This window comes from Berghia stephanieae, chromosome 7 (genome assembly GCF_034508935.2).
Source record: "Berghia stephanieae isolate SIO BIC M18660-M18661 chromosome 7, UCSD_Bste_1.3, whole genome shotgun sequence".
Classification (NCBI taxonomy): domain Eukaryota; kingdom Metazoa; phylum Mollusca; class Gastropoda; order Nudibranchia; family Aeolidiidae; genus Berghia; species Berghia stephanieae.
This window is the reverse complement of record NC_088366.1, coordinates 15,374,822-15,392,001: the sequence shown is the minus strand read 5'-3', so window position 1 is coordinate 15,392,001 and position 17,180 is coordinate 15,374,822. Positions and strand designations below refer to the sequence as shown.

At 35.0% G+C, this 17,180-nt stretch overlaps 1 protein-coding gene across 3 annotated transcripts; it reads right to left on the bottom strand.

Annotated features, from left to right (window-relative positions):
- Positions 1-455: 455 nt before the first annotated feature.
- On the bottom strand, positions 456-15,442 carry LOC144976772 (GPI alpha-1,2-mannosyltransferase 4-like). 3 transcript variants are annotated; one of them, XM_078921192.1, is made up of 3 exons: positions 15,177-15,442; positions 9,664-9,784; positions 456-9,159 (listed from the first exon to the last, which is right to left on the bottom strand). In XM_078921192.1, exons 2-3 carry the CDS (start codon positions 9,773-9,775, stop codon positions 7,364-7,366), a joined length of 1,908 nt encoding a protein of 635 aa, XP_078777318.1. In that variant the 5' UTR covers positions 9,776-9,784; positions 15,177-15,442; the 3' UTR covers positions 456-7,363. The 3 variants fall into 3 exon arrangements, with proteins under 3 accessions (XP_078777318.1, XP_078777319.1, XP_078777320.1); XM_078921193.1 differs by having other exon boundaries at positions 15,256-15,340; XM_078921194.1 differs by lacking the exon at positions 15,177-15,442 and adding an exon at positions 13,173-15,056.
- Positions 15,443-17,180: the final 1,738 nt, after the last annotated feature.

Genomic DNA, 17,180 nt, shown 5'->3' with positions numbered 1-17,180 from the left:
AGATTTGAATGTTTCCCTCTGAATCTGAGGCAAGGACTCCGGTCAGGGCCAGTCCAGCCGGTAATTTCACTTCCAAGACAAAGACAGAAAGCAACATGAAAAAGGAAAAGATATACATATAGGGGAATAAAAGACACAGCAAGTGTTACCTCTCCCGATCCCCAAGCGAAAAAAAAGCAAGAGAGAGAGAGAGAGGAGAGGAGGAAAAGAGCAAGAGGCCCCGGAAGAATTCATTTTGTTTTAAAGTTACTCAGATTAAAACAAATTCTAGCAAGTACCGTATTTAAAATTGCCCCCTAAAACTGTATATTTTTTTGCAAATAAAAAAATTATTTTAAAAATCAAAATTTTGCGTTGCATTGCATACAATTGGCAGCAAGAATGTAAAAAAAATAAAATCACAGGGACAGATCAGCATAATAAAACAAACAAAAAACTCCAGGAAACTTCATAACTTCTTTATCATTCATACACAATATTTATTTGTAAAAAATCAAAAGATGAAACATACTCGTCTGTATTTCATTTTGAATAAAGCTGTCATGAAATCATTTGTTCAATGTGAACGAAAAAAATATGCTTAACAATATCAGGCAAAGCAATCAAATGAACACAATAGGCATGGTTTTACTGGTTTTTACGGAATTTGCGAAACATTAGGTCATTTCAGCACTAGTAAAGAGAAGAGAATAGGATAGTCAAAAAATTATAGATTTACAATTAAAATCCTAATGAAAAAGTAAGACAAAAAGGACTGGTTCAAGTAGAGATCAGGTGTAGATGATTCCAAGAGCACACTACATATCAGGGTAATTAGTTTGAGATTACATAAAAGTCTCATCCAGACACAAACAGAGTACCTCATTCTAGGACAAAGAAAGCAAGTTGGAAAACAGATTAGATATAGAGGCATAGCTGCCAACTTTTCAAAATGCAAAAACGTATTATTATACGCGGTGCGGCGCGGACGCCCAATTCATGTCGTAAAATGGCATATTTATTAATGTACTTAAGTACTAGAATGGTCAGAACTGTAATACTAAGAGAAGCTTACCTTTATCATCATACTGGGTAGGCATAAGTGATGGGGAGGTGGTGACAGAACCAGATTACTGAGGCTTGGGCTTAACAGCCTCCTTTGTGGCTGTCTTTGCCCTCTTCAGGAACTCTGGGCTGAACTCACTGTCATAGCATGGAGTGCTATTAGACTTGACAATGAGAAGTCCTGAAAGCATGTCTGTGCTCAGGCTGCCCCTGAAGTCAGTCTTATTTTTCCTAACTTGACTCAATTCTCTCACACTCACAATTGCTGTGTGGGATTGTGAGAAGGCCAAGCATGAAATATGACAGCTTTTTAAACTTCTTTTTCCCAAAAGAGTCTACAATCTTTGCCAGTGTAAACCACTGCTCATCTGAGGACCACCAGGAAGTCTGAAGGAAAGTCCTCTACAGCATAAGCATTGAATTCAGACTCCAGTGAGGCAATGGCTGCATTGAAACTTTCACCCTCTTCCGCCAGAAGTAGCACCTTGAATTTCTTGACAAAAAATTTTCTCCCAAGATAATTTTTATCAAATTTTCTTCTTTTTTTTTTCTGGATTTTTTTCCTTTTTCTGGATTGGCCAAATCGTACTAAGTACGATTTTATCGTACTGGTTGGCAGCTATGTAGAGGTATGGAAGACACAGCAAGTGACCTCCTGCCCTCCATGGGAGGCCAGAAGACCCCACCCAGAGGTAAACATTAACACAATCTAGGAGGTCAGAAGAGACCACCTACAGGAATACAATAAATGCAAAGTTCTTCGAATAACAAGCCCCGAGTTTTCAATGCATTTCATACAAAATCATCATTAGATATTATTTTATAGATAGAATGCTATTTATATATGGATAATAAAAATGATAGTCCAATGTTTTTGTTTTTGAGGGTTTTACGGCGCTTGCAACACATTAAGGTCATATCAGCGCCAGTAAAAAGGAAGAAATGGGATAGTAAAAAGTTATAGAATTCAATTAAAGCACCCAAGAAAAGGTAAGACAAAGGGGAATTTGTTCAAATAGGAATCAGATGTAGATTCCAAGAGCACACCATCAAAGTTACTTAGTTTGAGATCACCTAAAAGTCTCATCCAGACACAAGCACAGGTCCCCTCTAAGAGGAATACACTCAAATGTTAACAAATCAAATATAACATGTAAATAAAACATAATACAGTACATAACAGAGAGATGATTTACAAGGAAAAAAATATCATCTCACAAGGCAATAACTATACATTCGACTGTTTCCCTCTCAGCCAAGGACTCCGACCAAGGTCAGGACAAAACCAAGCAATCTCACTCCAAGACAAAGACAGAAGGCTATTGAAAAACAGATAAGAGGGGATAGAAGACACAGCAAGTACCTCCCTGCCCACTATGGGAAGTAGGAACCCCACCCAGTGATAGTCCAACATCAAGATCACCCTCATTTAATATTGCAAGGGTTTTTTTTGCAACAACTTTAGGTTATCAGTAAAAAGAAAGATGAGAAAGTAACCAAAAGATTAACATTGCACCTGCTAATGATAAACCCCCAGGAAACCATGAAAAAAAAAGTTCGAGGTAATTAAAAATAAACTAATGGATTAGAAGAGGAATTTTCATGACTTTGATCGGAGTTTATTTTATGTGAGTACAGTCGAACTTGTATAAGTATAAGGCAGCCACCTGCCGTGGTGGTAGCAAGCCTTTGTGGCTGGCCATCGTTTTTTCCTCTATATTGTTACTGCACAAGGGAGCCACTTCGTGACGCAGCTGCAGCCACTTATTTGTTTTGTTTTGTTTTTATTTTTAAGGGTTTTAAGGCGCTTGCAACACATTAAGGTCATATCAGCGCCAGTAAAAAGGAAGAAAATGGGATAGTAAAAAGTTCTAGAATTACAATTAAAGCACCCAAGAAAAGGTAAGACAAAGGGGAATTGGTTCAAATAGGGAACAGGTGTAGATTCCAAGAGCACACTGTCAAAGTACTTAGTTTGAGATGACCTAAAAATCTCATCCAGACACAAGCTGAGGTCCCAACTAAGAGGAATACACTCAAATGTTTACCAATCCTATAATATAATGTGTAAACTAAACATAATACAATGCATAACAGAGAAATGATTTACAAGGAAAAAAATATCATCTCCCAAAACTATAACTATACATTCGACTATATCCCTCCCAGCTAAGGAACTCCGGCAAGGATCAGGACAAAACCAAGTAATCTCATTCCAAGACAATGACAGGAAACAATTGAAAAGCAGGTACAGGGGGATAGAAGACACCGTAAGTACCTCCCTGCCCACTATGGGAGGTCGGAACCCCACCCAGCAGCCACTTATTTGGGGACTTGGACTTGTATAAGATAATTAAGCCAATTGCCCAAATAAATTCACTTTTTCAATAACACAGACTGTAGTGTTTACAGGTAATTCATCTCTGTTGTGATATCAAAGTGATCTTGTCAATGTAATTTGTAAGAAATCAAGTTGCCAATTTGTAGTCTGGTCGAGTCAATGATTGATGAAAGGAAGCATTACAATGATGCACAAGTAGGGGAGAGGCAATGTTTTTTTTTTTTTTAATGTTTTTAAGGGTTTTACGGCGCTTGCAACACATTGAGCTCATATCAGCGCCAGTAAAAAGGAAGACAATTGAACAGTAAAAACATTCTAGATGAACAATTAAAAGGACACTGAGGAAAAAGTAAGACATAGAGAAATTGGTTCAAATAGGAAACAGATGTAGATTCCAAGAGCACACTATCAGTGTACTTAGACTAAAAGTCTTACCCAAACACCAGAACAGGTCTCCACCAGGAGGAATACATTAAAATGTTTACAAATCATATGTTAAAAAAATAAAAAATAACAGAGATAAGATTTACAAGAAAAAAAATATCTTCTCCCAAAACTATAACCATACATTCGACTGTTTCTCTCCCAGCCAGGGTTAGACAAAACTATGTAATATCATTCCAAGTCAAAGACAGAAAGCTATTGGAAAACAGATATAGGGGGATAGAAGACAGCAAGTACCTCCTTGCCCACTATGGGAGATCGGGAACCCCACCAAAGGGGAGAGGCAAATGAAGAAGATGACACAATGACAATTCAGATGGGGAGCAAAATGAAGGAACACCTTCTAGTGTCACAAAAGCATTAACCGCACTAACAACTAAAAATGTTTTTTCCTAAAAAAAAACACCAATGGTGGATTGACTATTTGCAGTACAAAACCAGGATAAAGATATTTTTAAATGTGTCTCTAAAACATTTAACTCACTCAACCCTAACACCGACTATATCCGTAGTATACCCGGGGTTAATTTTACCCCATGCCTATTTATTACATCTTTGTGAGACAAATTGTAGGCATAGTATGCTTTTAGTTTTTTACATGTTAATGGCAGTTGAATAAATCTATGTACATGCTCATTTTTAATACATGTTTTCTAATTTTGAAAAGTAGCAAAAATCTCTAGGATTGAGTGAGTTAAACAGAGTACATTGGATAAATCTGACGAGTAAAAAAAAAGATATTTTTAAAACAGTAAGAAATCTAAATTAAAAATAAGCAAACACAAAAAAACTCAAAAAAAAAAAAAAAAGGAATTTAATGGGTCAACGGCAGTCCAAAGCCTGCAACCAACATGTGTTGGAAATCAAATTCAACAAAACACCATCACCTCTTATTAAAATTAAAAGCATCTGATTTCTACGAGCTGCCAACTGTCTAAGACAGCCACTTATGTCATGCCAACTTATAAGTTCGACTGTATTTCTCTTAAAAGGGTTTATCTTTAGTGAAATGCTGTGTATTGTTTTTGTTTTAAAGGGTTTTACAGGATTTATTTTGTCCATTTTAAAATACTAATGGTTTAGAAGAAAATTTTTTTAGGACTTTGATAAATAGTTCGGAGTTTACCTTAAGCGAGAATTTATTTTAAAATTAAAAGGGGTTTATCATGAAATACTGTGTATTTGGGTTTTTTGTTTTCAAGGGCTTTACAGTGCTTGCAACACTTTAAGGTCATATCAGCGCCAGTGAAAAAGAAAATGGGATAGTAAAAAAAATAATAAAGATTCACTATCAAAAGCATTTGAGAAAAAGTAAGAAAAAGAGGATTAGTTCAATCAGTGAGCACAATGTGGTTATTTTGAGATCACCCCGAAATCAAGACACAAGAACAGGATCCCACTAAGAGAACTATATTCATATGCTGAAAATATATTCTGTTCAAAACAAAACAAATAGAGGGAGGATACAAATATAATTTCCTAAATCTAATATTTCATGTTTGACCACTTCTCCCTCAGCCAAGGGCTCCAACCATGGCCAGGATAAAACCATGTAAGTTCATTCCATGACAAAAACAGAAAGCAACCTGGAAAAGGATATAGAGGACACCACAAGAGTGACCTCCCAGCCCACCATAGGAGGTCAAAATATCCCACTTTACAAAAGATTTGGATCTAGAATGAGTACGAAAGAAAAACTAAGGACAAAGAGAGACATTTGTTTCCAAAATACAGACCTACCAACTGTTCAAAATTAAATTGAAGGAAAATCTTCCGAGGTCGAAAAGTAATATAAAAATGAAAATGCACAAATTTCAACATAAAATAAAAAGCTAATTTTAAAAACAACAAAACCAAATAACAGCAGTGAGAAACATTGAAGCCAACAATAACAAAAACAAATGCAAAGACAATGACAACACAAATTTAGTTAAGTACCAGAAAATGTGAAATCGCCATAACACTATTTACAGTATGTACAAGGATTGGTTAGTGCTGTTTACTTGGTGGAGGAAGAGCTGACATCACATGAGATTAAATTTAGGCAATATGCAAGGACTGACGATGTCAATCCAGATCTAGATTGAGGTTTGTGGCAATGACAACAGATTGAACGTTGGACTACCCTAGATTACTTATGACTTGTGACTCGTGGTAGAGAAAAAAATGATAGGCCCATAATCTAGGGTCTGAGTACAAGTACATCAAATAAATCCAGTGAAAGAAAAATTACTTTTGAAAGGAAATTCTTAAAATCACAAAAAAAAACAAAAAAAAAAAAATCCAAAACAAGCCTTCAACAATCAACCTAATGAGATCATCAGACTAGATGGGTTGGAAGTAAACAACACAGTGCACAGATCAAACAAAGTGGGAGGTTGAAACAATCAAAAATCAATATCGGTTTATCATACTTTGCAATATCAATCATAAATAAATTTTATACCATCTAACAGGTGGCATGTATCGTTCTACATGTTATGTGTTGCTGTTGGTCAGGGACCCTTTGTAAAGCGCTATGAGCACGTTTAGTGGATATTGCGCTAATAAAAGCTCAAGTTATTATTATTAGTTATTTGAGTAAATGACAGACATTATGAGTATCTGACAGGCATAATTTGTTACCAATTGTTAAACAAGCCATTGTTCGTTAGGAAGGGTACTTTTTAAAATTCAAATCTCAGCTTTCATTCCAAGGTGTCTGGGCACGTCCGCAACTTGGAGCCCAAAATTATACCAATGTTTTTGACACAGCTGACAATATTATTACATTGTTAGTTTTGAACAAATGTTGGCTCACTTCCTATGATGACAATTCCAGCCTTAACTCCATTTCATTCGAGGCAATGTTATCTCATTCATACAAGAATATCAAAAATGCAGCATGTCAAAACTATCAATCAAATGCAAGATGTTTATGATTTTAAAACATATGGCAATCCAACTGTTACTAACATAAGCACACACACACGCACATACACTTACACATAAACACACACTGATACAACTTACTTAGGACCATTTTAATCAATTTTGTTAAGTTAGAGTAACATTCTGAATGTACTAGATCTTGGAAATGAAAATGCTGCTGCTTGAAGCACGAAAAAGTAAAAAAAATACAAAAGTCAAAAGACAGGAATAAAAAAAAAAAGCGATGGTTAAATTCACACTCTAATTTCACAACCATCATCTGTCTTTGTTTATTGGACTGGAGTTAAAGTCAACTTAATCATTTTTCTTCAACAGTTAATTTAAAATAAACAAAAGTGAAATCTGCTTAAAGTCAATACTTGTTAAAGTCAACTTCTGCTTAATCAACACCTCTTGTTGATCCAAAATTTTCTGTTCTTTATCTAAGAGTGTTTCTTTTATAATGGATAAAGTCAACAACTCTCGTCTGGTCTGGCGATGTTGGCTTAGCAGGATTCCACTGTAAATGTTGAGAACTTGCTGTAGAGACAATTCAAAATATCCCTTATCTACAAGTCAATACAAAATGAGCGAAACAAGAAAATCAAGAAAAGAGACAAGGTCTTAAGAAATAACCACAACATTCAAACAAAAGTCCATGATAAAGTCATCAAAGGTTATTCTCTTGGTCCAAAACTGTCTGAATCGGGGTAAACTCTCAACAGATAAGTGAGGACAAATGCTGGTTGTGCTTAACTTTACATCATATTCTTTCAAATCCCCAGCCAGTAAGTCGGTTATGCGCTGTGAGGCTGTGGCAGGTGAGAAAATGAAAACCTGATTCTTTCCTCTGGATGTCCACCTTTTCTTTTCAATGGCTTTAACTCGTGATATCAGCTCTCTCACAGGTGACCCAGCCAGATCATGAACTTTGAAATAGGTCTGATCAGGATCCAATACAAGAAGGTGAAGGGGAGGAGGATAAGTTTTGTAGAAGAAAGCATGGTTAGTTCCTCCAGCGATCAATTTTGTAACTGTCTTTGGCGAAGATAGTTTTTGCTGATATATGGACAAAGCAGGTATAATAGCCGCTTGGTGGACATATCCATAAATCATATTAAGGATAAGATTGAAAACCACCCAAAGAATGAAAAATAATTTTTTCCCAGAAGCCATGTACGTTATTAGTTTGACTCCCAAGACAATCAGTATTGGCATTAGAGGGATTAGGAACCTGGGCTCTTGATGAGGAAAAACAGATAATCCCCCAATAGGAACAAGGGCCATCAGGACAAGCCACAAAGAGTTTGTGCGGCTTTCTGCTCTATTGCCTCGCAGCAGAGGCTGGAACAAAGAAAGCATACAAACTGCCATAAAAGGAAAAAATAATGGTCCCAACAATAACGGGAGATTAATGAATAAATGAGTGTGACGAGGATGCACCCCATGTTCAGCCAGATTGTCTGTATCCAAATTATATTTCATAAAGTTCAATGGTGTTACAACTAAAGCAGATCTTATTAAACCAAGACTTTCCATGATACTTTGAAGTGAATATTGGGCTTCAATCATTTTCTCATGACAATATGAAATCGTATTGATGATGTCTGGATTGTAATATAATGTGTCCGCTGCTACAAATATAACCAAAGATATTGATATCCCAACACTGGCCCACATTATAGCAGAGAGAGCAGAGGCAATGAAGCGTTGGCTTGAAGTACATACAATAATAAACCAATATGTCAATGGGACAAAGGCAAAGGCAAGAAATGTAGGTCTGTTGAAAAATCCAGACATTAACAAAAACCCTAGAACACAAGCAGTTGGTCCAATAGATTTACATTGTGAAAAGTCACCACTTTTTTCATATGCATTGTCTTCATCTCCTACACTCCTCAGACCAGATTTACGCCCACCTTTTTTATCAGCAATTTTTTTACCATCTTCATTTTCCTCTCCATCATTCACTACTTCGTCCTTTTCAATTTTTTGTTTCCCTGACGTTATCTTTTCAGAATTTTTCCTCACGCTGGTGCATGATAAGTTATTTAGAGAAACTAAAAGAATCAAGGATAATAAAAACGCTTCCACAGAATTTGAAAATGTTCTTGTGAGATAAGTCCAGGTGACATAGGAACTACACCACATCACTTGACTGATGTATCCATCTGCTTTAAAATGTGATGAGAGACGATCTGTAGCCAAAAATCCGAGGAGACTGAGAAAAGTGATGGGGAGTCTGCTGGCCATGACAATTTTCACAGCCGAGATCTTGAGTCCAATAACATTTGTGGAATTCAAATATTTCAGGAGATGAAAAGAGGGTGCTGACAGAAGGTAAGGGAACACAACATTTCTTATTGGTGATGTAGAATTGAATTCCCAAGCTCTTGTGTGTGAGACACGTAAAATGTCACCTGAAGAAAAGAAAAAGATACATACAAAATAATACATAAATGGCATTTTTGTTGTCTCTTTTAAATAACATTTTATGATATATATATATTGATAAATGAAAGGAAACTTCATAGCCAGATCAATAATGCTCTCACCCCCCCCCCCCCCCCCCCCCCCCCCACTCTTCCACAATAAGCATTAAACTCAATAACATTTGTCTAATTCTTATCTTTCATTTTTTGTTTGTTTTCAGGGGTTTTCCAACCCTCACAATATTGTTTGGCATAACAATCATTATTATTATTATTATTCCATTAATAAAATAATAGTAATAGTAATAATAATAATAATATAATAATAATAATAATAATAATAATAATAATAATAATAATAATAATAATAATAATAATAATAATAATAATAATAATAATAATAATGATAATATAATAAATAATAAAATAAAATGATTATTTTAAAAATGACAACATTAATAACAGTATGTAGACATGGTATTTGAAACAAACCCGCTACGATTTCAGTGGATTGGAAGAACTCATCAGGGTGGATGTATCCTGGTTGCGGGAAAAGTACAGTGACAAAATTAATGAACAGGAGGATGGTGGCCAGTTTATTCATTTTGCTTGTCTGAAATGTAAGACGTTTAGAGAGAAATAACGAATGAGAGTAATGAGTGTTTCTTTCACAAATAAATAAATACAGTACAAGTCACTTAACTCTCTTCAGCTCAGTATGAATGGATGGAAAAAGAAAAAAGTAGTCCTTTTCAGCCACAGGCTCATAAAGAGAATTTATCCTAGTTGCTGTAGCGTTAAATGTACAGTAACAATGGCTGTTAGACTAAAACTGATCATTTTACATGTGTAAACATCACAGTTGTGTAACAAGTTGTTTGTTTCGGTAGAAGAATTATTGTCTCACTAAAATGTTATAACTTTTAAACTTGAAACCTAGGCATATAAGATTTACCTTAAGTACCCTATCACCCAATACAATCAACCTCACAGCTCGTGAGCATCACTCACAAATTTAACAGAGGCGATTTTTAAAAAATGCATGGTGTTGTCTTGTCCTCTGTTTGAAAAAAAATTAATGGAGTTGTCATGTGTCACAATGCAATGCAATTCCGTCAGTAGTGTGCCAAAATATAGAGATAAATTCTCCCCAACTGTGGGGCTGATTAATTCAGATGACAGGCAAATAGGAACTGACCCGTCTTATCAGTTTATGGGTGAAAATTTTGATGTTTTGTGTATAATTTCTATAAAATAGGTGGATGTGTGATAATATGTGAATTTTTTAAAATGACAAACTACCAAACTCGATTTGTCCATGCCAAAGGTTAAAAAAACACGAAGTGTTTGGAATATGGCAATAAAAACATCAAATTGGCAACCCAGAGCCAAACTACTATTTTTGCTTTCAGCAAATTTTCTAGTTTTTATCAGATGTTTATAAGGAAAGCCATGAACTTGTATTCGTGTAATTAAATGCCAATAAGAGATTGAGTAATGCAATAAAACACCATTAGATAAGTTTTTTTGATTTTTTTTAAAAACCCAAATGTGTAATTTAAAAGAAAAAATATGTTTAGGTGATAAGTATTCTTCCCGGATCAAATATAATATTCTTAGACATGAACCGTTGATATATATCATATAATAATTAGTCCAACAACGATCTTTTGCAATCAAAGGTCTGAAATCTGAGTAAGTGTAAAAAGGAAAATATGAATAAATGAGTAGCAATAACCAGAAACAAGTCGATTTAGTTGCAAGTGGGCACCCAACTATGATCTCATAACTCTGGCTCTGCAGAGTGTTCAAGTATGTAATGAATACCTGGCTACTTGCTATAGAGGCAGGGGTTGGAATAAAAAAGTGTTTAAGAAATGGACATTTTTAAATCATAGTGTCATAATGACATAATAGTGGCTATTGGAACAAATTAAGCATAAAAATAATGTTGCCTCGATGTTACCCGCAGTTTGCAACGAATTTAGCCACCAATCACCGGACAGCGAAGACAGTTGCAGTAAAAATGAGATACAGTGGTGTCAGTTTATAAGCACTCCGGCTACAAGCACAATCCCACTATATGCACACACGGGACATGAAACTGAATTTTTACTAATATAAATCTACCCCTCTATTAGCAAGATCACTGAAAAGGAATCTGCTTATAAGCACGCTCAATTTTCTGACCCTTAATATAAAATCATAACAATAAAAGAAAATAAATAGGGAACTAAGATGAGAATTACAACTTTTCTTAATACAAAAGATTGACATACAGGGTCAACAGGAACTCTTACAACGCTCTATGAGCGACATATAAAACATATCTCACCATCTCAGCCTTACATCCCTTGCACAAAACAATTCATACCTCAGTGATGAAACGGACAAAGCATGTCCATAATAATAATAATATCTTAAGTGATAATTGGCAGACTTGGCAACTCATTGAAACTGTAGAGGGAGGGCAGAGTTAGGAATGGGCTAGTTCTTGACACGGCGTTGAAAGCAGGGTCGGGAAGGGAGGGCTGAGACTACTAGATGTGGTCATAATTAAACATGGATCAATAAAAGCATAAAATTAACCAACAATAAATCAGTCGATGGATAGTAGGTTACTATTATATATACACAAAATGCGTTGACATTCATGTGGGTGTCATGACTGAATGGTTAAGTCATCTACCTTAGAAGGCTTGTCGGAATCGGCAATGTGTGTTCGATTCCCGGTTCTGCCACTTTTTGTTATTTGGTCTTCTTTATACAGAGCTTTGCAAATGATAAATGTCCCATCCATCCCCCAACCCACTCTTTTTTTTTTTTAATCTCTCACTCTCTCTCTCTCTCTCTTTCTCTCTCTTTTGGTTCCTTTCTATAGAATATTGCAAATTGTCATATTGTCCCCACTCCGATCTCAAAACGTATAAACTAAAAGAATATATAATTAAAAAGTAAACAAACAAAAACATTCAGAGGGCGATCAAATTATGGTCAGATAGACCAAAAAATGAATAAATAAAAATAAAAACAATTTTAAGAAATTCATGCTCAGAAACGGAACATGGCCAAACTAAAAAGGAGAAAAGAATAGACTCACTCAAAAACAAACTAAAAAAAACAACAAAAAAAAACAAAACAGAAAGAGAGGTCTTTTTTTTTTGGTTGTTGTTTTTTGGGGGGCTTTTTTGGTCAAATTTTTAAATCTCTTTCTGTTAAACAGGTATGTGTAAATCCATAGTAGCTAGCGAACAGATGAATAATAATAATAATAATAATAATAATAATAATAATAATAATAATAATAATAATAATAATAATTTGAGAGAAAACAAACAGAACAAATAATTAGAGCAAAATATATAATGAATTAAAATTGAACAATAATCGGAGAAATAAAAAATTCAATTAATTAAAGAACTCCTGCTCAGAACAAGGGAAAACAATTAACATCATTTGGGAAGGCAGTGAGAGGATTCGAACCAGTGCAGAAAAAAGGAACAAAATGAAAGGTGGTCTAACCCACTGAGCTGTCTATCCACACCAATATCTCTCTATATTAAAATTCATATATGAGTATGAGCTAGGTAATTTTCCACCGTCTTTGCTTCCTTGATTTGATAGTTATTTTCATCTCTGATTCGGATAATAAGTTGTTGGATCTAGTGTTGTGGAAGAGTGATAATAAATTGTTTTATGTTGTATGAGGAAGACAGGAAAATATTGGGTCAATTTTGGGGCGAACAACACCTCGGCCTAGGTATTCGTCCACAAAATAAATAAACCTCAGACCAACATCAATATCCCCAAATTTGTGGTCAGAATTAACAAATTATAGAAACAAAAGAATATCAATAAAGCTAACGGGTAGGTAGGTAGAGACATTTTTAATGGTTGGAGGACTATGAATCGATTTGCTGATTAACAAGTTTCTTGCTGGTTGAAAATAAAGGTGGAATTGCCAGTTTAATGTTTTTCAGTTCAAAGTGTCAAAAACTTACATTTCATTGATCCATTTGCTTTTTTAAAAAGCTGGATTTGGCATTTGAGCACTATTTACTTTCATCTTGTGTTAATTATCACTTGATATTAACTAATTTGGGATACAAATTACCATTGCATTTTTTCAGAATATTTGGTATTTTTCACGCTTAGTTTGGCATATTGCATAAAATCTTTCTTCCAACGTGATCAATGTGTCCAGCAATAATCAAAAGTCCTTTAACAAACTGGTCTGTAACAAACTGGTCTGTAACAAACTGGGTCTGTGACAAACTGGGTCTGTAACAAACTGGGTCTGTGACAAACTGGGTCTGTGACAAACTGGACCTGTGACAAACTGGGCCTAAGACAAACTGGGCCTAAGACAAACTGGGCCTGTGACAAACTGGGTCTGTAATAAACCGGGTCTATGACAAACTGGTATGCTTCTATTCAATAGGCCAATGGTAATTTCAAGCCGGTGCATACCATTATATGTATACATTGTGAAAAGGCTGCGGCTAATCTGACATCAGTCTGAATAGTCTATTTGGACTCAAACCTCAATGCGTGCAATCAACAAGTTATTTGGACTTAAGTCTAAATAGTCTCCTGTGGCTGTATAGTTTTTCTTTTCTGTTTTTTTTTTTTAATATATTTTTTAACTTATTTTTTTATTTATTTATTTTTAAAAAAATGTAATTTCAATTTATTATAATTATTGACAATCACAAAAATTTGATGCAAATAAAAATAACAATAATGGTAAGCCTATAGTAACTATCACCAGGTAATCTAAACCTTAAAAAGAAAAGAGTTCAAAAGTTCCCTTCAAAAGGAATACAAAAGTCAATCAAAGAAACTGTGGTCTAAAGGAAAAGCTTTTCTAACAACTGTATACTTTGTCCAAATAAAATCAGGACAAAAAATAATACATGTTTTGACAGTGTTAGACAGGCAACAATCCTCCTACTCCTAGTCCAAAGAAGGGGGGTATCAGCTGAATCAGTCTGATATGGGCAAAACAGAAGTTCTTCTGAACTCTCCTGCTTCTATCAGTCCCCCCCCCCCTCTCTGCCCACTGCCCGCATTGTGTCCACCTTGTGTTTGCGCAGGCACATTGGAGTTTGAGTCCGAATAGCCACAGGAGACTATTCAGACTCAAGTCTGAATTACCACTTCGTTGTGAAAATCAAGGGAGAAAGTCATTTTTATTGTAATACGAGCACTGATCATAGACTTAGCTGACAAGCACTATCACCGGCTATAAGGACCGTGCTTATAAATTATAAATGAAATGGAGACCACTCCACTCTACTGACAATGAGAGTCGAGAGGAATGTGCTTATAATTATAAACGGAGACTACTGTACAATTTACACTTCAGCCGTGGAAACTGGCTGTTTTTGTCTGGGTTATCTCATAGGAAAATTTATCATCTCCTGGGACTGAGGAGCCTGAAGAGAAAGATTTGTGACGAAATTACCCCCCAACAAATCTAAGACTAAGACAGAACCACGACCCACTGCCACTGTATCGTTTGTTTTGATTTTGGACTTTCTATTTCTGGCGATAGTAATATTGCTCTGGGTTGGAGCAAATGTGTAAAGACCTTGCAATGAATAATTGTGAAAACTTTTGAACAATTCAGCTAAGATATGACACGGCAGGCAATGGCAATTCCGAAAATAAATGAAAATGGGTTGTTGTTTTTTTACTTCTACTTCTTGACTTGGTCTCTGACTTTATACACAACGAAGTGACTATTCTCATCCCCCTAGTCTAGGATGCTAGTCTTCATAATAGTAGTCCACAATTGTTGTATGTTTAATCCAAAGGTTGTAATGCAGTAATTTGTTAAGTTTCTTGTCACAAGTTGTACAATTAAAAAAAAAAATCAATCAAATCCAAATCGCAAAAAGCCGGCGACGTTTTTTTCGGTACCGGTAATCCAATCGGCCGGGGGGGGGATGAGAATAGAGGCAGCCTATACACAAACACCGCGAAAATCAAACAAAAATTACCTGTTAACAAGATATATCAATATATATTATATGGCTTTATATACCATCCAAATTATTACTCTAGAAGTCTATAGTCTACCTCGGAGCACTGAGAATATGATTTACTATTCCAGACGAATTCGAAAGTAGACTGTAGCTACTCTGTAAGGCTGTGCTGTAAGGTATGCTAGAGTCAGGGTTGCCAGATTATTTTTCAACAAAATGCCAGGGGAACACTCAAAAAATGCCAAAACACTCAAAAAAATGCCAAAGACTCCCACCCCCACTAAGAAAACTACTCACTTTTGATAGACAATTTACTATCATATCCTGGTGGCTTGCGTGTTTTCTTTTTTTTTTTTTCTTTTTTTTTTTGAATTATACTAAATTTCCTGTTGGGGTAATTTTTTTATTAAGAAAAGGTGTCATTTGAAGTATAATATACAAGAAAAGAAAATGCCAAATGAAAATGCCAAATGCCAAATGATTTTTCTAATGCCAAACGGTTTTCAAAAATGCCAGATTTTTGGAATCTGGCATTTAAAATGCCAAACTGGCAACCCTGGCTAGAGTCTGTCGTAGGAGGCAGAAGGTCGCAGAAAAATGCCAATAAACAGTCTGAAAAAAAATGCCAAACTTTTCCTAGCATCACTTTTTCTGCTAAAATGCGCATAAATGTGGAGATAAATAAATTAGAACTTTCCTTTTCCCCTGCCATGAGTAGTAGTAGTAGAGATTGTAAAAAGTCACCTTGTCTTGTCAGTTTAAGGTTGAAAATGTGCTGGGGTTTGTTTGTTTTTTCTTTTTTAAAGACAAAGAGTGTTAATTTGTCTCGAAAATAGTTGAAATTTAGTGTTTTGAGGAAAATATGCCAAAATGCCAAACCCAAATTTTGCTCGGCAAAACCGGAGATAGATAGATATATGTCTCCGATTTAACGTTAATTATTTGTAATTTTGTATCAAAAACGAAAAATGGATATACCTAAAGGGGGGAGGGGGGGGGGGAGAGAAGAAGAAGAAGGGGTTCGGAAAAAATGCCAAATCTTTAACCACAACAACTTTATAAAGGAACGGTGTATTCCGTACACCAATGTACTGAATACACGGTTATGTTTAGGCTAATGAATAGTATTCAGTATCTCAGTGAGATAAAAGGGCTAAACTTTTTGACCGAGCGCGATAAAGCAAGGTGGCCATCTGATTTAGCACAGCGTAACTGTCATGGTCTCAAGTGAGTAAAGAGCTACTCGACTATGCAAAAAACAAAGATATGAAGAATAAGGCCCCTGAATTTACCAGTTACTTTAAAATGAAGAACAATTAATAATTTGTTTAAATGAAATAAAAAGAAAGATGAAATTTAATTAAATGAGATGAATAAGGATTCTGGTATTTACAGATAGAAAGATTGAGATATTACGTAACTTATGATAATATGATATCAAGTTTGTAAGGTTCCACTTCCAGGCAGTTGAGAATGGATGAATTATGTAATCCAGAGACGGCGGGCTCATGTTTGTAAGGTTCCACTTCCAGGCAGTTGAGAAGGGATGAATTATCGATTCCTCCGACGGCGGGCTCAGGTTTGATCATGTACTGGTCTAACGAATGCATGAGGAGAGATTGGTAGCATTATTTTATCTTAATTGTATTGTATGAATTATTGGCGAAAGTCTAAGATTAAATAAACTTTGTTTTTGTTTGTCTTTTTTTTTTTTGTTACACCTACGAAACTGATACTTGTCTTAGCAGACCTGCCTACTTGAAATAGGAAAATAAAAATCGTAGTTTTCAGGGTTAATAAAATCGTAGATATTTTAACTACCCTTTTAAAAAAATCACCGGAATTTTCGTCTATTATAGGTATCAATTTTTTTAAAAAACGAGAAAAACTGATTGGAAACGTAATAATGATGGTGGTGGTAGTCATGATGATGGTATTATTATTATTATTATTATTATTATTATTATTATTATTATTATTATTATTATTATTATTATTATTATTATTATTATTATTATT

Excerpts from the sequence above, each read along its gene's own strand:
- LOC144976772 (XM_078921192.1), bottom strand. The coding sequence starts at position 9,775 with ATGAATAAACTGGCCACCATCCTCCTGTTCATTAATTTTGTCACTGTA. Across the intron at positions 9,160-9,663 it reads ATCCACTGAAATCGTAGCGG|GTGACATTTTACGTGTCTCA; the intron begins GTTTGTTTCAAA and ends TCTTTTCTTCAG.